Raw genomic sequence first — 23,362 nt, 5'->3', positions numbered from 1 at the left:
TTAAATTTTACCCCTTTCCTCTGAGCCCAGCCTGCCCTTGGCCTTTCCAGCTCTGCCTCAGGAGCCACCCTGCTCCCCACAGAGATCAAAGGCTTTCCAGCCTCCAGGACCCTTCCAGGTGCACCCTGCCTCCCTCTTCCTGCACAGACTCCCCTGTCAGCATCTGTCCTGTCTTCTTTTCCCAGAACCCACCATCTGTGCCTATTTCCTTCTGCCCTGGATGCCCGTGGCTCTTCTCCCTTCTCCCCCAGCACAGTGGCTCTGACCCCTATCAGGGATTCCCTTATTTATCCTGCAGCCCTCGCAGCAAGTGGAGCAGGGCCTGACCATCCTCCAGGGCCCGTGCCTGCTGTTCCTCTGTAGGGAAGGCCGCCTTCTCCCTCTAGTTAATCACTGCTCACTCGCTCAAGGGTCACTTCCTCCCAAGCTCCCTCCACCCCTAGGCCAAGCCAGGCTGGGCTGCTGGGTGCCCTTGAGGATCCCTGCAGTCTCCTCCCAGCACCAAACCCTTTACACATTTATCATGCAGTGTTTGATTGATCTCTCTCTCTCGTTTCCCTAGGGTAAGCTTCAAAAAGGCAGGGATCCACATCCTTGCCAACATTTGTTATATGTGTTCTTTCTGATGATAGCCATTCTGAAAGGTATGAGGTGATATATCACCATGGTTTTGATTTGCATTTCCTGGATTAGTGATGAGCATCTTTTCACGTCCCTTGGCCGTAGGCATTTCCTCTTTGGAAAAATGTATATTCAGTTCTTCTACCCATTTTTAAATCTTTTTTTTTTTTTTTAGTTATATTAGCTGTTTATATATGTTGGATATTAACTCCTTATCGGTCATATAATTTGCAAATATTTTTCCCATTCAGTAGGTTGCCTTTTCATTTGTCAATGGTTGTCTTTGTTGTGCAAAAGCATTTAAGTTTTATTACTAAGGTCCTATTTGTTTATTTTTGCTTTTATTTCCTTTGCTTTAGGAGATGGATCCAAGAAATATTGCTACGATTTATTTCAAAGAATGTTTTGCCTGTGTTTTCCTCTAGGAGTTTTATGGTTTCCTATCTTACATTTAGGTCTTTAATCCATTTTGAGTTTAGTTTTGTATATGGTGTTAGAGAATGTTCTAATTTCATTCTTTTATGTGTGGCTGTCTAGTTTTCCCTGCACCACTTATTGAAAAGATTGTCTTTTCTCCATTGTATATTCTTTCCTCCTTTGTCATAGATTAATTGAACATAAGTGCGTGGGTTTCTTTCTGGGCTCTCTATTCTGTTCCATTGATCTATGTGTCTGTTTTTGTGCCAGTACCATACTGGTTTGATGACTGTAGCTTTGTAGTATAGTCTGAAGTCAGGGAGTATGATTGCTCCAGCTCTGTTCTTTCTCAAGATTGTTTTGGCTATTCAGGGTCTATTGTGTTTCCATACAAAATTTAAAATTATTTGTTCTTGTTCTGCAAAAAATGCCATTGGTATTTTAATAGGTGTTGCACTGAATCTTTAGATTGCCTTGGGTAGTATGGTCATTTTAACAATATTAATTCTTCCAATCCATGTTGGCGAGGATGTGGAGAAAAGGGGACCCCCATACACAGTTGGTGGGAAGGTAAATTGGTGCAGCCACTTTGGAAAACAGTATGGAGGTTTCTCAAAATACTAAAAATAGAACTACCATCTGACCCTGCTCCTGGGTATAACTAAACCACTCATTTGAAAAGATACATGCACTCCAATGTTCACAGCAGCATTATTTACAATTGCCAAGATATAGAAGCAACATGAATGTCCATCAACAGAGAATGCATAAAGAAGATGTGAGATACACACACACACACACACACAATGGAATACTACTCAGCCATATAAAAGAATAAAATTTTGCCATTTGCAGCAACATGGACGGACTTGGAAGACGTGCTAAATGAAATAAGTCAGACAGAGAAAGACAAATATTGTTGATATCACTTATATGTGAAATCTAAAAAATACAACAAACTAGTGAATATAACAAAAAAGAAGCAGACTCACAGATATAGTTTTCAAGTGTGTGGATTTTATGCAGGGGGCACGGAGGCAGTGGGACAGTCTGCCTTCTAGAGTCAAGAGGCCCAGTTGCCCTCCATGTGGCCTGGGCATGTTCCTTCCCCACTCTGAGCCTGTAGGTGGGGTGACACCTACTGGAAAGGCTCTGTGTGATTAAATGAGGTCATGTGCGCAACGAGCCTGGCAGTGCTGGGCACTTAGTAGGCCCTCAGCAGTGCTGGCTCCCCTCCACCCTCCAAGGTCCAAGGCAGCTGTGACTGCCCTTAATCCACCGCCCAGCAGCTCCACCGCGGAGTGATGCGGACCGGGGTGCAGCGTTCCGGGCTCTGGGCTCTGAGGATGCAGGGAGAAGGAATGGGTGGCCGGAGCTGGTCTCAGCACCGCCGCTGCAGGGCAGGGAACTGGTCCCACGGTGAGCCTGGACCCAGAGGTCACGCATATTAACTCACCCAGCAGAAAGATGAAAGAGCTCCAACTTAAGAACAGTTCGAGCAGTGGTGACCCGAGGGGTGCCACGGTGGAGAGTTTGGGGGGCCTAGTGGTTGATGGTGATCATTCTTAAGAAATGGCGATCACCTGCAAAGAGTGCAAAGTGTGCGAAGTGTGCGAAGCGCCTCACCGCGGTAGCTTTGGCTCCCGGTGGGAGATGGCGCCGAGACGTGGGAATCAGGAGTCAAACCCCCGCCCCAACCTCGGGGTGGTTCAGGGCTGCGCCCTTGGCGCTGGGCAGGTCCCTTGGGGGTGCGCCCCTCAGTCTAGGGCGGGGGCCGGGCGGCGGCCGGGGCTCCTCCCTCTTCGTCAGGGGCGCCCCTGCTCTTAACCCGCGCGCGGGGGCGCCCTGGCCACTGAGCTCCGCCGAGCAAGCGAGCGGTCAGCGCAGAGCCAGAGCTGCGCGCGTCCGGTTCCGAGGCCGTCGCCAGCCCACCAGCATGGCCCCCTCAGCGGCGTCGGGCGGCAGCAGCCTGCCTAGCGGTTTCGCGGTCTTCACCACCTTCCCGGACCTGCTCTTCCTCTTCGAGTTTGTGAGTGGCTGGCGCGCCCCGCGCCCGCGCGCCGGGGAAGGCGGGATGGGATGGGTCGTGCCGCGCGCTCTCCTGGGGGATCCGCACAGCGCGCCGGCTGATCCGCAAGCACCGAGGGTCCCTGAGCATCGGTAGCCGGGCCCGGGGAGGAAAGACTCTCCCGCACGCCCACCCCGCAGTAATACTTTGGCCCCTTCTAGCTAACGGCCATGGGGAAACCGTCTCCAAGACTCAGGTGGAAAAAACGAACTCACAACACGGGTCAGATATCCGAAGCCGGCCCCGGTCCACTCCTTGCGCGCCGGTTCCGATGCTGCGCTCCGGACCTGTCTCCCATGGGCCGCGCAGAGGAAGCCCTTATTGGAGAGCGACGTCCCTGTAGAGGGGCCCAGCTCTTTCCAGGGTTAGGATTTTGCTTAAAATTTTAAAAATCAGCAAAAGAAACCTGAGTATTACCAAGCGAAGTGTGGAGATTGAGTTGGTGTCATAGGAGGAGCCGAATCCGGATTATTTTCTCTTGAACGTTTTTGGCGAGTGAACGAATTCGCGAATTATTTCCAACTTGGATCTGGAAATAATCAAACACGCTGTCGTTTGCTCCGCCACAGCCGCGGTGCCCAGTGTGGGGTGTGCGAGGGCAGAGGCACCTGTGAGAGCCGTCCCCTGCCTTGGCTGACCTTGAGCAGGCTGTAGACCTCTGCACCGCGGCTGGTCTCTCCTTACACTGGAGGCGCACAGCCTCAGCCCGTGGCCGCTGGAAAGCGCTTCCTACTCTGGGCTCCTGTAAAGTGCTCACTGTGGGGAGGCTGCAGACCCGCCTTCAGCCTAAACTCCCCAGGGCCCCAGGGCCTCACCTAAGGGGGGTGTGGGGGTGGGAGCGGGTGCGGTATTTCTTCTGTGGGTGAGGTTCCATGGGCTCCGAGACTCCTTTCCCTGCGTCCCCACCGCAGAAGTGGCTGCCTGGAGAGTCAGCTGGAAAAGAAAACGTCCAAGCCTGTTTAAAAACGGGACCCCAGCTTCTTATCTCCTGATGGTCAGGGAGGGTGTGAACAACAAAGGGAGCAGGTTCTGTCATCCATGGAGGGTTGGGGGAAAGGGAAGGGGGGGTTAAGTTTGCTTGATGGCACCATATCAAGGAAGTGACATCTGGGAGAAACCCTGGACACCTCTAAGGTTAGCCACACCATTTACAGGTAGGGACACCCAGGCCCAGAGTGGAAGGGGCTTGCAGTCACTGGAACATTCCTTCCCCAAATGGCTCATCTCTGCGCTTGCAGTCGCACTTAGCCTGAAAATGAGCATGTGTAATAAGTAACAGGTGGTTCCTTCAGAGGCTACTGTATTTACAAAGGCAGAATTTGGTGACTGTAAGTGCTGATGGCTAAAGGTGAGGTGAGATGGGGCAGAGAGATTTTTAAGCAACAAAATGACTTGCTAGTATCTCTTGAGTTGCCCTAATGAGTTTTTTACTCTGCCTTTGTAGCTGTTTGGGGAGCATTATAACAAGAATCATAAGAAAGTGTGTTGAGAATTCCCTGGCGGTCCAGTGGTTAGGACTCTGTGCTTCCACTGCCAGGGGCCCGGGTTCAATCCCTGGCTGGGGAACTAAGATCCCGCAAGCCACACGGCATGGCCAAATAAATAAATAATTTTTTTTAAAGTGTGTTAATTGGGCTTCACGCAAAAGCCTCTAGCACACCCTCTTCCTCTTGCCCTGACCTGAATAGGTACATGAACATGTGTGTCGCAATAATCAACAGGTGGAAACAGCCCAAATGTCCCATCAACGGGTGAATGGATAAGCAAACTGTAATATTCCATGCAATGGAATATTATTCAGCTGTAGAAAGGAATGAAGTACTGATACAAGTAGATAAACCTGAAAACCCTGTGCTAAGTAAAAGAGGCCAGTCATAAAAGGTTACATAGTGTATGATTCCATTTATATGAAATGTTCCAGAATGGGTAAATCTATAGAGACAGAACACAAATTGGTGGTTCGCCAGGGACTGAGAGGAGAGGGAAACTGGGAGCAGCTTAATGGGTACGGGCTTTTCTTTCAGGGTGATGAAAATGTTTTGGAGTTAGAGGTGATGGTTGCACAACATCGTGAATGTATTAAATGCCATCGAACTGGTCCATTTTAAATGGTTAGTTTTCTGTTGTACCAACTTCGAATCAATTTTTTAAAAATTAAGAACTATTTCAAAAATGACAGAAAAGTATATATAGTTTAATAGGCATCCATGTAATTAACACTCAACTTTGTCAAATCTTAATATTTTGCCTTATTTACTCTCAGTATTAAGGAAATAGAGCTTTCAGATGACATCTAAGCCCCCTGGATATTCTGCTATTATCTTACTCTCCTCCCTCCAGCCTCAGGACGACCCCTGGGCTGAATGTGTGTTCAAGATTAGACCTTTACTGCACACCTAACTATCTATGACTACACATGGTGAGGTTTTATATATTTTCTCGCTTTCTGAAAGTACTATCACCCCGTACACATCCTTCTGCAACATGCTTTTCATGCAACCTCGTTCTGAGGTTTATACATGTTGACACTCTTTATTCAGTCTTCTATTGATGGACATTTGGACAATTTCCAATTTGTTGCATTTTGATAGCGCAGATGGAACTGCCAAAGAACATCCTTGTATTTGCCTCTTTACTTTTGGGAATTTCTTGTGGGAACACACAGAAATTTGACTTGCTGGGTCATAGGGAATGCACACCCTTGTTTTCCCAGATGCTAGCACATTGATGTCCAAAAGGGTTATTCCAACTTACACAGTCAGAAGTGAAGTTTCCAGGAAGCTGATGAAGCTTAATTAAGCTCAGGACCCCCACTTGCTCAGGACCCTTCCAAGACTCTGACTCACTCTGCATGCTTTCGTAAAGAGGGTCCCCACATTGTATAACTTCCTGACCCCACCAGCAGCTTATGAAAGTCTCCATTGTTCTTCATCTTGCCACACTCGGTAGAGTCAGACTTTGTAATTTTCTGCTAGCCCAGAGGGTGTGAAATGCTTGATTATTTTTTGAATCTGTGGTGCAGCGAGTTGTTGATTACTCCCAGTCCGTATTCTCATGCCTGACCTCCCAACAGCCTGGGAGGTGCAGATGCCAAACTTTCAGCCTCCAGGCCTAACAGGGTGGACCTCTGCCCAGCTCCCAAGACATGGAAACTGCCCACAGAGCAGGGAAGGCTGGTAGCTCAGGGTGGCGCAGGGCAGCTCAACTCTGGCCCTGCACCCCTACCCCTGAGCTCCTGACTTCTGAGAGCTGCAGTGTCTTCACAGGAAGGGGAAGGCAGGCCCAACCAGGTGGTGTGACCCTGCCTCTGTGAGCATCCCAGAGCCACAGACGCCATGCTGCTGTTGCAGGCGGTGGGGTCACAGGTGTACCCCCATTCAGGTGCAGGTGGAACGCCCAATGTCTCCCCTCCCCCAACAACTCCCCCCAGGGCTTTGCTTCTGGCCTCTTCCCCCACTGCCACCCAAGGAAATTTTTCCTTTTGGAGCCAAGGCTCTGGCTCCCCTTCCTCCTCTTCCCTCTGAGCCAGGGGCTTCGTGACACTTGGGACGTGTTCAGAAAATGGGATGTTAACATAGGATGTTTTTTGTCTCAGCTCTGGCCAGCTCCGGTCTCCCCAAGTGCTGGGAGAGATGCCTCCCTTTCGAAACTTGTGAAGGGGATACCTGAAAACAGGTTATGTAATAATGTTTAACCCAACTGCCTCTTCCCCAGCCTGCTAGAGGTGGAGCCGCGGATAGAATGGCTGGACACTGAGAGAACACTTCTTTGGAAAGAGTGTGCGCACCTCAGAGTGCGCAGGAAGACTCGGAGAAGGTCAGCTGGCTCGGGGCAAAGCCTGCAGTGCGCCCTTTGGGGGGCGGGGGTGGGAGTGGGGAGTCACCCGGAATCAGCTGGCAGTGTCCATTCTTACAGTGAACTGGACAGAGTACTTACTGAAATGAGACTGCTTCTAGGACCCAAAGTGACTGGGGACTTTTTATTATCTGAGAGTGACCAGAAAAGTCCTGGGACCTGCCCTAGATTTTCACCTGTCTGGGGAACAGCAGCACCTAGGGGTGGGGGTGGGGGCAGGATGACAAAGCACTTCTCTGACGGGTGGTCCACATTCTGGCTACACTGGGAAGGCAGCATGAGGACTCCTAGGAGATGAGAGAATCACAGAAACCTAGTTTTTAAGAGGTGGAGGGAAACTGAGGCTCAGAGAGGGGAGGCAGCTCGCCTGGTACCTCCATCTCCAGTGGCACTTCTTGCAGTGACAGCAGAGCTCTTGCAGTTTCCTGCATTCACCCAAACACCCACGATGAACTTCCGCCTACAGCAGAAGGGACCACGCTGCCCACCAGGCAGCCCTGGGCAAGGCCTGGTTCCCTCTTCTCCCCCCCAGCGAGTGAAGGGACAGCTCGGAGCCATTGGGGAGCTCACAGCTGCCTAGGCCTTATTGTCAAAAACACCCTGGAGGTCCTGAGTCACTAGGTCCTGGGCCGGCCCAAGAATCTGCATTTGATAAGCACTGCACAGCCCGCATCATCCAGCTAGGTTTGGAGTGGTCAGCGGGAGGCCAGTCTACCCCTCAACGTTAAATGGGCGACAGGATACTGGAGACGGCTCTCAGTGAAAGGCTTGGGCAAGAGGCCAGGTGCCCTGAGGTTCTCCTGGGTTCGGGGGAAGCACCCCCCTCTGCTCCTGGGGAAACTTTCCTGCTGCCCCAGCCAGGGGCCTCTCCTACAGTCACCAGAGAGTGCGGGCCGGCCCTGCTGCCAGCGCAGGACGGTGGCTGAGCCTCTCTTCCCTGGCTGTGCCCACCGACTCCTGGCCCTGTGTCTCTCCTCGTGTTGCAGGCCCCTCCCTGGAGCTGCTTAGAAGGAGGTAAGGGTACTGCTGGGTTTTCTCCTTTCCTCTTCTCTAAAGGGAGGGGAAGAATTATAGGTAGAGGTCTCTCAGGGGTTTGTCTTTGGAGCTGAGAAGTGACTTTTCCAGGTTTTCCAGAATGGGAGGCCTGCTTTGATGAGAAGTCAGTGACTCTGAGCTGTCCTCTAGAAACCGTGAAGCGTGATGGTGCAGCTCAGCTCCAGGATCTTCATGCATATGTCGTCACAACCAAGCTGCCTTGGAAAAGATGGCTTTTAAGCTTTCCATAGGTCACCCCCAACTCGACGCAGATGGGCCCCCCTCTCTGTCCGAGTGCTTTCAGAAGAGAGTAGGCAGGTTCCAGATGCCCCTGCAAGGCACAGCTCACACTCAAGTCAGGCCAGGACAAAGGCTGGCTGTTCACACCCACTCCCTCCACGCTGGCTGCCAGGGAGCGTTGGGGAGGTGTGCTGTGCCGCCAGCCGAGGCTGGTTCTGCAGAGCCTTAGGAATGGCTTGGCTTTTTTTTTTTTTTTTTTTATTGAAGGATAGTTGATTTTCATTGGGCCAATCTCTGCTGTACAGCAAAGTGACTCAGTTATACACATATAGACATTCTTTTTTTAAATATTCTTTTCCATTATGGTTCATCCCAGGAGACTGGATATAGCTCCCTGTGCTATACGGTAGGACCTTGTGGTTTATCCATTCTAAATGTAATGGTTTGCATCTACCAACCCCAAGTTCCCAGTCCATCCCTCTCCCTTCCTCCCCCTTGGCAACCGCAGGTCTATTCTTTATGTCTGTAAGTCTTTTTCTGCTTTGTAGATAGGTTCATTTGTGCCATATTTTAGATTCCACATGTAAGTGACATCATATGGTATTTGTCTTTCTCTTTTTGACTTACTTCACTTAGTATGATAATCTCTAGTTGCATCCATGTTGCTGCAAATGGCATTATTTCGTTCTTTTTTATGGGTGTGTAATATTCTATTGTGTATATGTACCGCATCTTCTTTACCCAAGGAATAGCTTGGCTTTGCTCTGGACTCAGGACACATTACCTGAGGGAAGGGCTGGGCGTGGGGACTGGGCCACCTGGGGCCTGCCTCCAGGCAGGATGGGGCCAGCCAGTCTGGACCTGGATGGGGGCTGGGGGCTGACTCCCCCTGGATTCCGTGCTGAGCCCTGGCTTCCACCCCTGATACAAGCCCAGCTGCGCTTCTTCTTGGCTCTCAAGTATAGGTCCCTGGACTTGGTGCTTTGGACCAGAGGCCACCAGGGTCAGGCACTGATGAGATGCCCCAGCAGGTGTTCTCTCTGGATGCTGATGAATGTGAGGACAGCAGGTGAATGACAGCCCTGGTCCCTGAAGCACTACGTCTTGGGGAGGTGTGGGCCAACTCCTCATGGGTTCCAGATTATTCCTCAGAGCATGAAGCAGGGCCCTGGTACTCTCTGCATCGTGGGGCTCTGACCGGTCTTCTGCATTCTGGTGGGAAGTTGTGGTTCCTGGTAGCTTCTGGATGGGTAGCTTCTAGTGGCATAACTACTTCCTAGGGTAATGTAGTGGCCTTGATTCTCTGCCATACTTAGCCAAGGCTCTCTGTCCCTCCCACCATGTGAATAATGTTCTGTTCACATTGGGGCAAAACAACCCCTGTGTTGAATCATTTTAATACACCGAGGTCCTCGGACCTAGAAAATACATGTAGGAACTAAAAGAAAAGCCTTGTCACCAGACATCACACACTGATGTGCATGTGCAGTGAGAAGAAGGGCCACACAGCTAGTCTCAGCCGACCTGAAATCCCACACGGGAGCCTTGGTTCCTATTAGAATACAGTCAGGCTGGGAGACGAGGGGGCAGAAAGAGAGGGACGGGGGAGAAGGGGGAGAAGTACCCCCGCATGCTAATGACCAGTGCTATGCAGAGAGGTGGGGTGGGTACTCACCTGAGGGAAGAGGGACTCAGGCCTGGACAGGGGGCCACTTCCCATTCCACACTCACCCTGTTAATATCAACTACAGACGTGAACTCACACCCTGTCTTTTGGAATCCCAGACCTCTATCCTCCTCTTCACAAACAGACTCAAGGTCCCCTGAGTCCTGGTCTCACCCTCAGATTAAAGGGACATTATCTCAGTCTATATTGGGAGGGTCATGTAATGATGGTTCCCCAGAAGGAAGGAGCCTGCTGACAAAGGGGCCAGGAGGGCAGAGCACCTGGCATAGGTAAACTGAGTCACGAAGCCTCAGCACCACTCCTGGTGTTCACCATGGGAGTAGACTCAGAGGTCAGACTCCTCAATTGGTAGAGGGGGAGAGGGTCCTCACAGAGAGAATCTCTGACCTTCCCCCAGATACCTCCATGAGGTCCAAGGAGAGGACGCTGTGCAAATTTCTGGGCTCTTTCCCTCTCCTGGGCGGAGGTGTTCAGCTGGTCACCCTCACTGGGGCCCCGACACTCACCAGGACCTGCCTCTGCCCTTGGTGGCCCCAGAGCTGCTTGAGTGGGGCTTGGCAGCAAAACTGGAGGAGAGAGGCCAGGATGGGAGAGATGGGCTCCATTTACTAGTGTGTCTTTGAATAAAGTCTGTCTCCCTGCACGTACCTGCCCCCAGTGCTGCCATTTCCTCTCAGTATCTGTTAAGTGCATAAGTGAATGAATGAATGAATGGGTGGCTGAGTAAGTGAGCAAGTGCAGGAAGGCTTTCCTTTGACTTGCTGGGAGCCCAGTTCCTCCATACAAGGGTGGTGGGGCTCATATGACAACTAGTGTTTGCTTCCTGCTCTCTGTGCTTTTCAGAACAGGAGGAGTCCCCAGCCGCCCTCTCAGAGCCCTTTTCTTGGGTCTTGGGGAAGGCTTCAGTGCTCTGACCTCCCTCTCTCTATACTCTCCTGCTGCCTGGTGCTTATGTCCTCTTGACTTGGTGCCTATTCCCTTCTCTGCAGTAGCTCAGCCTCCAGACACACACGCACAAGAAAATGCCCTCTACTCTACCTCACGGAATGACTGATTTTTTTTAGTCAACCAAGGCTCAGAGCTGGGACTGCTGCTTCTCCTGGAACACCGTTACTCTACTGGTCAAGTCACCTACATAGGCCCTCCCAGCATTGCATTGACCCCTGACTGCCAAAAGAGTTCAGTGGATAGAGACACTTCCAGAAACACAAATTGGAGTTGCTGTTCCTGGTGGCCTTGGGAGAGCACCTAAGGGCTCGGAGCTCTCGGCAGCCGGGACAAGTCTCACTGGTGTGTCCATCTCTCTTCTCCCTCCTGGGGAGGTGATTTTTGCCCACCTGACCAAAGTAGCAAGACTGCTCAGGGTTGGGTGCGCCACCTGCGTTCTGTGGCCAGTTCCCTTCTCCAGAGTTCAAGGCAGAAGCTCCTGTTCACATGTGCCTTCAAGACCACACCGTGCCCTCGGAGCTTGGGAATTCTGACACTGGGCTCCGAGGGACTTACTACTAGGTGTGTGTGTGTGAACAGCCCCACGTGGACGTCCTCCTTGGGTCACGTCTTGCCTTGTTATTGGAAGAGTGCCTGCTTGCGGCAACCCTGACAGAGTAAAATGGAGCCCCAGAAAAATGTTCAGAGAATTTGAGCGATTCTTCTGCCTTGACCTCAATGATCCAAGTCCTGCAGCAAAAACACTGGACAATTGTGGACCCAGAGCTCTCAGCCCTGCACAAGCAATGGAGACACCCTACCAATCTCAAGAATGTGCCGAAGGAGTCCTCTTCCCACTTTTGTAACCAAAGCTCATTGTTGGAAGGAAGGCTTTCTCATATATTTATGTCCTTTGTGTTTCCTTCGGCAGAGGCAGACACATTTTCCTCAGCTTTTGATTTCTGGGAGATTGTAGGTTTTTCTCTTTTTGATGCTTCTGAAGTTATTTTAAAATTCTGGGTCCCAACAAGGTCTGGAGGGGATAATTGTGCATGTTGAGATCTTGACCTACTGGGGTTTTCACGTGGTTACAGGAGAGGCTTCGCCCCATCGTATGACAGTTATGACAGCAAGTATTTAGAGCACTCGCCGTGTGCCGGGCACCTGTAGATATAAACTCATTTCACCCCAGTCCCATTGGGTGGGCACTACTGCTATCACTATTTTTCAGATAGGGACCAGAGAGGAAGTAACTTGCCCAGAGACAACCAGTGACCCAGCAAAACGTGGCAGAGCTGATTCAGATTCAGTAATTCTGAAGTCTACACCCCTAACCACCCTTGCCTGCCTCCTCTGGATTAATTCAGAAAAGAAAAGAAAGAACCTACCCTTGAGTTCACGTGAGAGCCTTCCCCAAGACCATCTCCTGAGGAAATTTTTTTCACAAAAATCATTTGATGGGGTAGACCACAGATTAAAACTTTTTTAAGTCTTTGGAAATTTTTTGTCTAGATTTGTACAATATCCTTGGTTCTTACAGAACTTCACCTCTACTCCGCCTCCAAAACCACACTGAATGAAAGATGGGTGGTTTCCAGTCCTGAAACAGCAGGGTGGGTAGAGGCCTCAGATCCCCAGCTCCACCCCATTCATGGACACTGAGGCTGTGTCCCCGTGTCTAGAGGACACCCAAGGGTGAGCGATCTCACATTCAGAGCAAGACAGGGATGGAAGCTTAAGGAGAGGAAAGGAAACTTTGTATCAGAGCCAGTCAGGAACTGGAGAGGCATCTTGGCCGGCACTGCTGGACATTGGAGACAGGAGCCATTTCTCCTTGTTTGACAGGAGTTACTAAAACTCCATCCATGGACCACTTGTGTTATGGAAACATACTCCAAAGTCTTTGGCAAAGAGCCTGGGATGTTTGCTTCTTGTCCTATCACTCTGCTTCTCTCCTTGGCATGAGACCTGGGCGCTGGGGTTTTCGAGGTGACCCAGGCGATTCCAGTGTAGAGTGAGGGCTGAGGACCACTGAGCCTTAGCCCAGGCCCCACCCCCGTTTTCTAGCGTGGGGATCTGGGACCCAGAGACCAAGCTCAACCCTGGTGACTCTCGGGCCACTCAGCTAAGAGATGTTTGTCTGAGACCACCCCGGCCGGCTGCACCATCTCTGTTATGCAAGACGGTGACCTGGGCTCAGGTGAGGGTGGTGGGAATCTGGCCTGTTGACAGAGATGAACGGAAACTGGGGCCACGCCTCCACCTGTGTAACTGATGTGTCAAAACGATTGCCTCTCAGTGTGTTTCCTGAGAGCTGGGAGCCCCTTCGGGTTCTCTTTAGGAAGGGAAGTGCTTGAACCCTCACCTACCCCTTTGCTCTTGACAAATATTTGGCCAGTAGGGTTCTGAGGCCAGCGTGGAGTGGACTGCTCCCTGCCCGGGATGCCTTATCTCCTAGGTGTGGGTGCTGTACTTGCTCTGTTTGCTCTCTGCAAACTTTATAGGTGGAGTGAGGCAGGCCCCATGATTCATGCTGAATCTCAGCTTTCCACTGAGCGGGGCCTGGGACGCCTTTGAGGTGGCCCAACGATCAGTCCTGTGTGAAGGTCACCCTTCCTCAAGCTGCACCTCCTGCCACTCCTTGTTCCCCAACCTCGTGCCAACTCACGGCCTTCCCAAGCCCTCACTGCTGCTCCAGATCCTTTGGGCTTGGCATGTACCCTTTCCTCCCCCGGAAAGCTTCGTCCTGACCTTTTGGCCTAAGTCCACCTCTCCCTTCAAGACTCAGTTGGGGCCATGTCCCAGTCGGGGCTGCTTTGCTCACTTGGGGCTGGTAATCGTCCTGCGCCGTCACTGGCTGACTCTACGCCTGTCTGCACTGGGCTGCCGGCATCCTGGGTGAGCAGTCTTCCCTGTGCTGTTGGCTGGTGAGGGGGCACAGGGCCAGAAGCTTCACACTCAACGCCCACAGTTTCAGGCGGTTCGCAGCAGCCGGCAACACGGGGAGTGAGCTGCCAAGTGCCATGTACAGTGGAGGAAGCCAGGGCCCAAGAGGTGGAACCACATGCTACAGCATGCTCCAGCGGATTCGGCGGAGAGGCCCTCTCACGCCGTGTGCCAGCAGACCTCTGCTCCCAAGATGTGCAAGCCAGATCCACCCTCGTCTCCATGCCACACTCTCGTGCCTTCTAAACCCAAGTCTGTCTCAGCCATCGGCACAATCACATCCTTTTGTTAAGCGTCCCTTATGATAAAGGCCCAGCAATCTGTTTGATCTTAGAGGCAACTGTGGATGAATCTACACACACATCTTACTCTACAGCAGTCTGACGGTTTTTATTTAATCCATTTTGCTCCAAGTTGGAAAGTGTGTCCCACTGCCTCTCAGTCATCCGTAGAGGAATATTCTGATCAGAGATGCCCACATATCATTCATCAGACCCAACTTGGTTTTGATAACTCCAGATTCTTCACTGCACTGATTTTCCTACCCAAATGTGATGGTCTCCTGAAGCTTCTCAGCTAAGAGGCTCAGAGAATACCTGAGGAAGCGCTATCTCTTACCCAGCAAGCGGGCAGCAGGTACAGGGAGACAAGGTCAGGGTACCACATGCATTTTCACCCCCGGGGATGCAGGGCTGGGAGGGCAGCCTGTCCTCAGCCCCCAGACCCTCAGGAGGATGGTGCTAAGCTCTGCAGTACCTTGGACCCTGTGATTATCTCCATCCGTGTCCCAGCCCAGTCCTTCTCTGGGTGGGGTCGGTGGAGGAGGCTGAGGTGACTTCACTGGGATGGAGAGGGACAAGGAGAAGGGAAGACAAGTACAGGAAATCCCAGCTTGGGTTGTACCTCGTCCACAGGGGGAGCCGGACTGTACCATTGAGATTATGAACCCTAAATCTATCCTTATGCTTCTCTTGAAAACATGGGGCTCCCTGACCCTGAGGACACCAAGTGGGATGTCTTCTGGATAATGACAGGGGGAGGAATGCTTCTCTCACCTCTGAGGAGACCAGGCTGACCTGGGCCCTCCCTACTCCAACCCCATCTCCAAAAGTCAGAGAACTTCTGGGACTTGGGGATCTAAAAGTCAAGTTTTTTTCTTAAATGCTAATGATATAGTGTGGCTAATTTGTTTTGCCAAGTAAAGACCAAAAGAATCTGCTGGCCACTACCATTTTCTAAAAGAAAGAATATTTTGGGGAGTTCCCTGGCAGTGCAGTGGTTAGGACTCAGTGCTTTCACTGCCATGGGTTTCACTCCCCGGGTTCAAGCCTTGGGCCACAAGCCATGCAGCGTGGCCAAAACAAAACAAAAAGGATATTTTTCTATAAAAAATACTAGGGGGCTTCCCTGGTGGCGCAGTGGTTGAGAATCTGCCTGCTAATGCAGGGGACACGGGTTCGAGCCCTGGTCTGGGAAGATCCCACATGCCGCGGAGCAACTGGGCCCGTGAGCCACAACTGCTGAGCCTGCGCGTCTGGAGCCTGTGCCCCGCAACGGGAGGGGCCACGATAGTGAGAGGCCCGCGCACCGCGATGAAGAGTGGCCCCCGCACCACAATGAAGAGTGGCCCCCGCTTGCCGCAACTAGAGAAAGCCCTCGCATGAAACGAAGACCCAACACAGCTAAAAATAAATAAATAAATAAATAAATAGAGTAGCTATTAATTAAAAAAAAAAAATACTAGGAGGGCTATAATCTCAGAATTTGCCCTTGTACTAAAAAAACCGGATGGCCTAAGTGCTTTATAGGGATAACAAATTTTTAACTCAAAGGTGCCTCTGTTTCCCCATCTCACGAATGGGTCAGTACCACACTCACAGGGATGTTATGAGGATTAACTGAGGATTAACTAACATTTATAGAGTGCCCCTGGCTCCCCAGCGTGACCTCTGGGTCTGGCCCTACCTGGGCATGGGCTCTCCCGGTCTGACCCTCACCCCTTCTCTCCCTCCCTCTGCAGGTCTTTGGGGGGCTGGTGTGGATCCTGATTGCCTCGTCCCATGTGCCCATCCCACTGATCCAGGGCTGGGTCATGTTCACGTCTGTGTTTTGCTTCATAGCCACCACCCTCCTGCTCTTCCTGTGTGTAATTGGTGCCCACGGCAGCAGAACGTCCTGGATCACCCTGGTGAGTCCCAGTCCTGCGATGCTTGAGGTGGGGGTGGGGTGCGGCATTGGACCCTCGCCCCTGGCAGGTTGGCTTTGCCAGTGCTGGGTGAGGTGCCCTGTAGACGTCTCCCACCCATGCGCCAAGGCTGAGCCCGCCAGGCCCTCAGCTCCGAGCTGCACATAGCAGCCCACGGCTCCCCGCCGCAGGAGGTCAGGCAGAGGTGAATGCAGAAGCAGACCGTCACTGTCGCTGCCTGATCCTCTGTGGGCCTGCTCTGCTTTCTCCTGTGTGAATGCCCTTTTCATGCAAACCGGCAGCCCAACCAACCCTCCCTGTACCTCCTGCCCCTGCCAGGGGCCAGCTGGCATCTCCCACCACCCAGGAGGGCTGGCTTCCATTTCGGGGGAGGGGACAGGGTGCTGGGGGCTGGTCCTGGCTGCCCAGCGTGAGGCCACGCTCACTGCCCAGCTCTCAGTCAGCACCTTCTAGAGCAGGGTCACCAGAGAGGGACTTGGCCCGGGAAGAGGGAAGGCCTATGATCTCTCTTGCGTATGATTCTGCTTTGAGGCCCATGAAGGGGGTAAACTTACACGTGGGCCACCTGCCCTTATCTCCCCTGGAAGGGGGTGGGGCTGTTAGCCAGGCCTCTTAGTCTCAAAGGGCCTCCAACCTAGACTTTATAAACCACCTCCAAATCGTAACTACTCAAAAACCTGTTCTAGTGCTTTTTTGCTTTTAAAACATACCTGGAGCCCCAATCCCTGGCTCCCCCCAGGAAAAAGCTAACAACAACACAACAGCGGAGGTGGCCTGAGCCTCTCGCTCTGTATTGGCCACCAAGGCCACACCCGAACTGGGGACTGTGACCGCAGCTGACACTTCTCAGGCCCAGAACCAATTGCTACCAATCCCAAAGGGCCACCTCCCCACCGCTTACTAGATCCCACCTCAAGGGGAAGCAGTATCCTTCCTCCATCAAAGTCCTTACTCTGGCCCCAAACCAGTGAGATGACTCAGCTCGGCAGCTCTGGTTAATCAATGTCTCTGAGGAGGGGCGCAGGGTTGGGGGGTGTCAAAGGGAGTAGCAGATGACGACGGGGAGCCTGGTCCGTGCCAGGCAGGGACAGGTGGGGTGGATAGGCCCTACTGGGAACACAGCTGCCCCGCATCTCCAGATCTGGGTGCCCCACCTCTCTAATGGCCCTTTCTCACCCTGCAGGATGCAACCTACCACTGTATGGCCTCCCTGTTTTACTTTGGTGCCTCTGTCCTGGAAGCTTTGGCCGCCATCCAGCTGCAAGTGGGCTTCACCTACAAATATTACCATGAAAACATCGCTGCTGTGGTGAGCCCCCAGTCAATGTGCCCTGTTCACAGCTCCCACTGAAAAGGTTCTGAGTGGAAGGCTGCCCGGGCCCTCCCCGCACTTTTTTTAGTTCACTAAATTTTGAATAAAATAAACCTTCTCCTCATTTCTGAAAAAACAAAGCCTCAGAAAAGGGAAATGATGTGCCCCAGACTTCCTCAGCCATCATTCAGTGCTGCACTGCCCAGGCCTGCACTGACCAGGGGTCCAAGCCTGGGTGGGCTTTGAGGCAGATGCGGGAGGAGACATGACCGTGGGGCCTGGCACTGTCTTGAGCCCTTGTGAACAATCTTGTTTACCCCTCACAACAGCCCTAGGAGGGAGGTGCCGTTATACCCATTTCACAGATGGAGAACTAGGGCCCTAAGAGCATGCACAACTTGCCCCAGGGTCACCAGGAATTGGAGAGGCCTGGTGTCCAGGCCAGGTGCTCTTTCACCCACACTCTTACCACCAGTGTGAGCAGAACGTCTGGCCACTTGGGTTCCTGGCTTTCCATGAGTGTCTTCCAGGGAAGCACACAGTCAGGGCGGGGGCAGTGCTGAGACCACAGATGGAAAGTCGAGTGGCCAGTGTCTCCCAGGCCCTGGCTCTGCAGCTGTGGGGAGGCCCTGCCACGCGCAGCATGTCCAGACCCCCAGCCGTGGATGGTTGCTGCTGGGATTAGGCCTTCGTCTCTTGACGACGGTGTCTCCTGCCTGACAGCTCTGAGAACCTGTGCAGGGGGAAGCCTGGAGTTCACACTCGCCCATTCCTTGTGCAAGTCCCTTTGTGCTCTCTGAGCCTTGGTTTGCTCATCTATAAAATGGGACAGTAATTCCTGTTGTTTCCCTGGAGAACGAGACAGCTCTTAAACCACTTTCGTCCAAGGCCTCATGATGAGCAATGTGTGGAACAGGGCTGTAACCTCCTTCACCCCATTAGGAGGTGAGATGGGGGTGAAACTGTGTGTCTGGGGAGCACAGTGCATGTAGGTCTCTGAGCTTTAAAATGAACAACCTCCAACTGGGGGACCAGATCCATGGCGGGCTGTGAGGTCATGACCTGATTTTCTTGTTGATGGAATGGATCAGAATGACAGGGGATATGAGAATGTATTGTTTCATGAAACTCTTTCCCAGAGTTGTGCATGTGTGTCCTTGCACCAGTGTGCTAACTCATGATATCAGATGTATTGCTAACCATGGATACTGTTTAAAAACTAAGAAAAAGTTTCAGAAATAGCACTCAGATTTCTAGCGATCGACCTATGAATTAAGCAAATCCCAAGGTCAAATGTGATGACACACCACAAGATGTCCGCCCCAGGTGCCAAATCTGTGCCACCCCCGCCTCTCTTTGGGAAGGGTAGAGCAGAGGCTGAGAGAAAACCCACAGGGTGGGTGCAGCTGGGCTCTGGGAAGGGGGTTAGTGAGGGTGCCCTTCCTGTTCCCAGAGGGAGGGGTCTGGGGGAAAGCTCCTCAAAGCCTGTCTGCTGGTCCCCAGGGGCCCACCCCCTTCCCTGGGGAAGCCACACACTGCCCTCAGCTCCCAGCCACTCTCCCGTTCCATAAGCATGGCCACCTCCTGGTCCCTGGCACCCCCTCACCGTGTGGGACCCTCCCCCATATGGGCTCATCTCCCAAGATGGCTGGTTCCCAACCAGGCAGCACCTTGGCTGTTCTTCCCTCTCTTGGGAGACTGGTCATCTGCCTCCTCTGTCACCTTCAAATGACTGTTTCATCACCCCCTCACAAGAGAACCCATACATACCTCCCCCATCCCAACCCCAGAAGCCTTCTCTCTGAACAGACATCAGCCAGGCATCTGACAACCATTTCTGTAAAATTATTGCAGACGAGGGCAGTGAAATGTAGACGGAATGTGGATAACGGGCCAGCCCTTGACTGAACAATGCAGGAGGGGGGAGTTAATGACCTGCCCACTGGGCAGATATCTAGTTGAGAACCACTGGGCTCTATCAGGCTCTACCATATTCTGACTCCTCCCTTTTACTTTCCACCAAAAGGCAGCATAAACAGGCATCCACAGAGGTGACCTGGATGCACGTGTACAACCTGATGAATTTCCATAATCCATCCATTATTCATAATTCACAAGTCCTCTGTGTAACAAAGCATCCAGATTAAGAAACGACATAAGCAGCTCCCAGGAGTCCCCTTCTTGTCCTGCCGCAGTCACTGTGCCCCTTAACTGAGGATAAGCACTGCCCTGGTTTCCAGCTCAGGTTCCACTTCACCCGCTTTGGATCTTCATGAGCGTGATGTGCCTTCTCCCATGTCTGGCTTCTCTCTCTTCACCTCAGGTTTGTGAGGCACATCCACTTTGCTGGGTGGGGATGTAGAGGTTCGTTCTCTTTGCTGTTTAGTGTTCCACTGAGGACTATGCCAACATCTATTTATCCCTTCCACGACTGATCACGTCCCCACATCTCTGGGAGCTGAGCTGGAGAACCATGAGGAGGCCCAGGCAAAGTGAGCAGGGCTGGAATCAGGACTCTAAGTGTTGCCAGCAGACGGAAACGCTGGGCTGGAACCCCCCAGGGGAGATATGAGCCCAGTTCAATGCAAATTCACGTCTTTCTATTCAAAATATCAGTTTGTGTCTGTGCACATGGGAGACAGGATCATGATGACACGCTCAGGATTTAACCCCAGACGCTGCCCAACACCCACATGCCCCTCCCATGGTCTCAGGGTGGGGCGGGGCTGCGGCAGTCCGGGGATGTGAGCAGGCATCTCACGACTTCCCACACACCCCTGGCCTTTGGGAGCATCTGGCCTCCTCTCACCCCTCTGGGACTCCTCACCTGCCTCAAAAGCTGAGCTTCTCCCTCTCTCCTCAGCTGGCAGCAGAGAATGTGCACCAGAGGGATCCCTGGGATTGGTGAGAGTTGCCTGAGAGTAGCTGGAAATTTCTGGAGAAATCTAGAGGTTCCTGGATCTTAACTGTGGTGGGCAATAATGGCAGCTGTTCAGGGAGAGGGGTTTTTAAGGGCCCAAGTTCATGTCCATTCATGGCCCTGGCTCTCAATGTCCCGTGTGCCATTTCTTGACCCCCCTTTAAAATAAGTGTTTCCTGTTCCTGTGGGGACTTCTGAGGTGCTCCTGCCAAGGGTCTCCATTGGGCTCGGGGTCCCCGACACAGCACACTGCTCCCTCCTGATGGGCAGGGGGGTCTTCCAGGGGCTTCTCACTCGTGTGTGACTGCTCCCTTCAGACAGGGTATTTGATTCCCAGATAAATTTTCTTACCTTGGTTATTAAATAACTCAGGTTACTTACTGCCTCCGGCAGTGAGGGTGAGGGTTCGCCCAGGTGTGGAGGCAGGGGAAGAGCAGGCACAGTTACGGCTGGTTTTAGGGGAATTTTCAACAGTCACGGGAGTGTAGCCACCCTGATGTTATGCCTGGGTTAGAAACTCTTGACCCTACACCCAAGGTCACAAGCCAGGTGCAGATATTTGCTTGGGAGCAGTCAGCCCTCAGGGCCGGCCACCCAGAGCAGGGTGATAGGATAGATGGTGCCCAGGTGCACAACGGCAGGTCAGAGCCTTGACAGGGCACAAAGTGACCTTTTGCCACATTTCCCAGCCTCTGTTCCCAGTAGTAGCTTTCTCAGTAAGCTCCCTCCTTTTGCCAAAAGCTCAAAATCCCTCCTCCCCATCCCAGCCCCTCACTTCCTGTGGCCTGGCTCCCTGGCCCATGCTTGTGAAATTCAGAATCTTAGAATAAAATTCTGGTCGGGGTCTGAAGATGTCCAGGCAGCAAACCCAAGTGTTCAAACTCTCTTAGCCAAGGCCGCCGGGATCGCAGCTGGTGGACTCTGGTCTTACTGGTGTGCAGGAAGGAAGTTTTCCATGAAGAGCAGGGGAATACTTCCCTGCAATGATCACTCGAAGGGTCTCTGAGGGCCCTCGTTTCCAGTTGGATGGCACCAATATGATGACGTGTGATGGCAAATAGTTGACCTTGCACACCAAGTTCAGTATAACATCAGGTCACGTGGAGTCTGTGCTGAGAGCGTTCTGGGTCGCACCTAGGCTCTGCGGGAAAGCATATCTGCATGTGTGATGGGAAGCAGTGGCAGTCCACAGACTTAAGGGCTGTCAACCCCAAGCCATGCACGTGGCGACCCCGGTGTGGACAGCCCATGCCTTTCCCTCTCCCCATGCACGGCCATTAATTGTCACTTATCTTGGTTTCAGGTGTTTTCATTCGTAGCCACTCTGCTGTACGTGGTCCATGCAGTGTTTTCTTTAATCAGATGGAAGTCTTCCTAAAGCAGCAGAAGAACTTTAGCTGAAAACCGAGAGGGTGTTAACTGATCGGCCCGCCTTCCAGCATAACACTTTAGAATGCAGAAATGCTCTTCATAGTGGATAAAGAAAGAGGTTTACTCTCCCATATACCTTCATGTCAGAGTAGGAGGCTTGCTACATTTATCCTCCAACTATTGAGCTGTCTTTCCAAGATCGTTTCCTATTTGAAAGGGGGCAGTGGGAGTGGGAAGTGAGGATTGTGATCTGAGAGACCACAGAACTGGACTGCTGACTCCTGGACCGGATCGTGAGAACCATCTACTGGAATTTTCCTCCGGCTCTTTTGAGTGTCCATCTTGCAGCAAGTTTCTCCGTCTTCAAGAATATTCTGTCATGGGGAATAAAATTCACCCAACAAATATTTGCAGATGTCCACAGTGGGATGTGATAAACCTTTGAAATACTTTATAAAGTACCCGTATGTTTAATACTTTCATGGGGGTGTTTTTCGTTTTTGTTTTTTTTTTTTAATTCTCCAGTATAGAGAACACAATCATGTCAGCTTTCTGAGGAATCTTTGGTTTAGACCAAATCTCTAGAGGCAGCATCAAAGGGCAGTTCAGGTGACAGTGTGCCCAGCCACTGCATCTCAGAGAGCCCGGCGTGGGTATCCCATCCTCCCCAGGAACCAGGGAGGTCAGAGGGCTTCACCATCTCTGGAAACTAACCAAGTACCAGCCTGGGGGACCCCTTCTTTTTCCTACAAAAAGAAGAAGGGGGGGGGGTCTGTGCTAAATTAGAAAATCCTTAAGCCAAAAGAAAACAGGGGCAGAAGTTCTTCTCACTCTATATGAAGCTGATCAGAAATTTTCTGGGCAGTATCTTCCATGTTCTATTCCCATTAGGAACGTGGATAAGAAACTGTTTTTAGAATTTCCTTGGACCACACTGTTGTAGAGAAAGGGGACCGGGCCACAGTGTGAAAGGAAGTAGTATGACAAGTGGCAGTGCTACCTTTCAGGTACGAGAGGTCTGGGTCGGGAGGAGAAAGGATGATTAGGAAGGAGGGCGCTCAGTAAGGAATCCTGAAAATTCCGCTCCTTTATCCCTTCATTAAAGGAAGGTAATGATATTCTAGAGCTGGGACACCAGAACAGGTGTCTCAAAAGCCGGTCACATTCCAGCGTGGAGGTGTAGATGCAGAGGCTGGACGACCGCTTGCTAGCGGGCACGCAGAGCAAGGACTGAAGCCTCAAGCAGAGGTCTGACTAGTTGACATCTTACTCCCCTTCCAACATGGGGACCCTGTGACTAAACTGGATCTCAGTGGTATCTTCAGGAGCTGTTATCCCAGGGTAATTGTACCAGAAAAGGCCACTTTCACTGAGTCCACTTAAATTTAAGGTAAAATTTTACATTATTAGGAGCAAAAGGTGACTGGGGCTATATCCTGAAAAATACAAATACAAGTTAAGAAATGATAGGAAGTTTGTCACGTGTTTAACAAAATTTGCTACCAGGTGTTGACTGAGGGAAGTCTATAATTTTTTCATCATGCACCAAGATGCTAATAGAAGCTCATATTCGACCCCATCAAAAAAAAAAAAAAAACCAGAGGCTTAGTCGAATTTCCCAAGGGTTTCTCAATGTTTTTTCAATTATCCTCTTTAAAGGAAATTTGATGTGCTCTTTCTCTATTTTCCCTTTTCAGTTGGGAATTGTCTAATTTTAAACCCTCATTAATCCCAAGCTTTGCAGAAGATTCTCTGAC

At 51.6% G+C, this 23,362-nt stretch overlaps 1 protein-coding gene and 1 long non-coding RNA gene across 4 annotated transcripts; one reads left to right on the top strand and one right to left on the bottom strand.

The window, feature by feature from the left end:
* Positions 1 to 10,994, bottom strand: LOC309643833. 2 transcript variants are annotated; one of them, XR_014254082.1, is made up of 3 exons: positions 3,322 to 10,994; positions 2,495 to 2,621; positions 1 to 2,378 (listed from the first exon to the last, which is right to left on the bottom strand). It is a non-coding gene; the product is annotated as an uncharacterized lncRNA (long non-coding RNA). The 2 variants fall into 2 exon arrangements; XR_014254083.1 differs by having other exon boundaries at positions 1 to 2,621; positions 3,322 to 3,635; positions 3,745 to 10,994.
* On the top strand, positions 2,819 to 22,087 carry LOC309643800 (myelin and lymphocyte protein). 2 transcript variants are annotated; one of them, XR_014254067.1, is made up of 5 exons: positions 2,819 to 3,067; positions 15,817 to 15,984; positions 17,186 to 17,311; positions 19,341 to 19,637; positions 21,538 to 21,622. XR_014254067.1 is itself a non-coding variant. In XM_082426903.1 (4 exons), exons 1-4 carry the CDS (start codon positions 2,975 to 2,977, stop codon positions 21,610 to 21,612), a joined length of 462 nt encoding a protein of 153 aa, XP_082283029.1. In that variant the 5' UTR covers positions 2,839 to 2,974; the 3' UTR covers positions 21,613 to 22,087. The 2 variants fall into 2 exon arrangements, 1 of the variants encoding a protein (XP_082283029.1); XM_082426903.1 differs by lacking the exon at positions 19,341 to 19,637 and having other exon boundaries at positions 2,839 to 3,067; positions 21,538 to 22,087.
* The last annotated feature ends 1,275 nt before the right edge of the window (positions 22,088 to 23,362 follow it).

The sequence above is a fragment of the Balaenoptera physalus genome (genome assembly GCF_965194825.1).
Source record: "Balaenoptera physalus genome assembly, chromosome: 15".
Lineage (NCBI taxonomy): Eukaryota > Metazoa > Chordata > Mammalia > Artiodactyla > Balaenopteridae > Balaenoptera > Balaenoptera physalus.
Note: the sequence above shows the minus strand (reverse complement) of the source record. Positions and strands in the feature narration are given on the sequence as shown.

Excerpts from the sequence above, each read along its gene's own strand:
- LOC309643800 (XM_082426903.1), top strand. The coding sequence starts at position 2,975 with ATGGCCCCCTCAGCGGCGTCGGGCGGCAGCAGCCTGCCTAGCGGTTTC. Across the intron at positions 3,068-15,816 it reads TGCTCTTCCTCTTCGAGTTT|GTCTTTGGGGGGCTGGTGTG; the intron begins GTGAGTGGCTGG and ends CTCCCTCTGCAG. Across the intron at positions 15,985-17,185 it reads GAACGTCCTGGATCACCCTG|GATGCAACCTACCACTGTAT; the intron begins GTGAGTCCCAGT and ends CTCACCCTGCAG.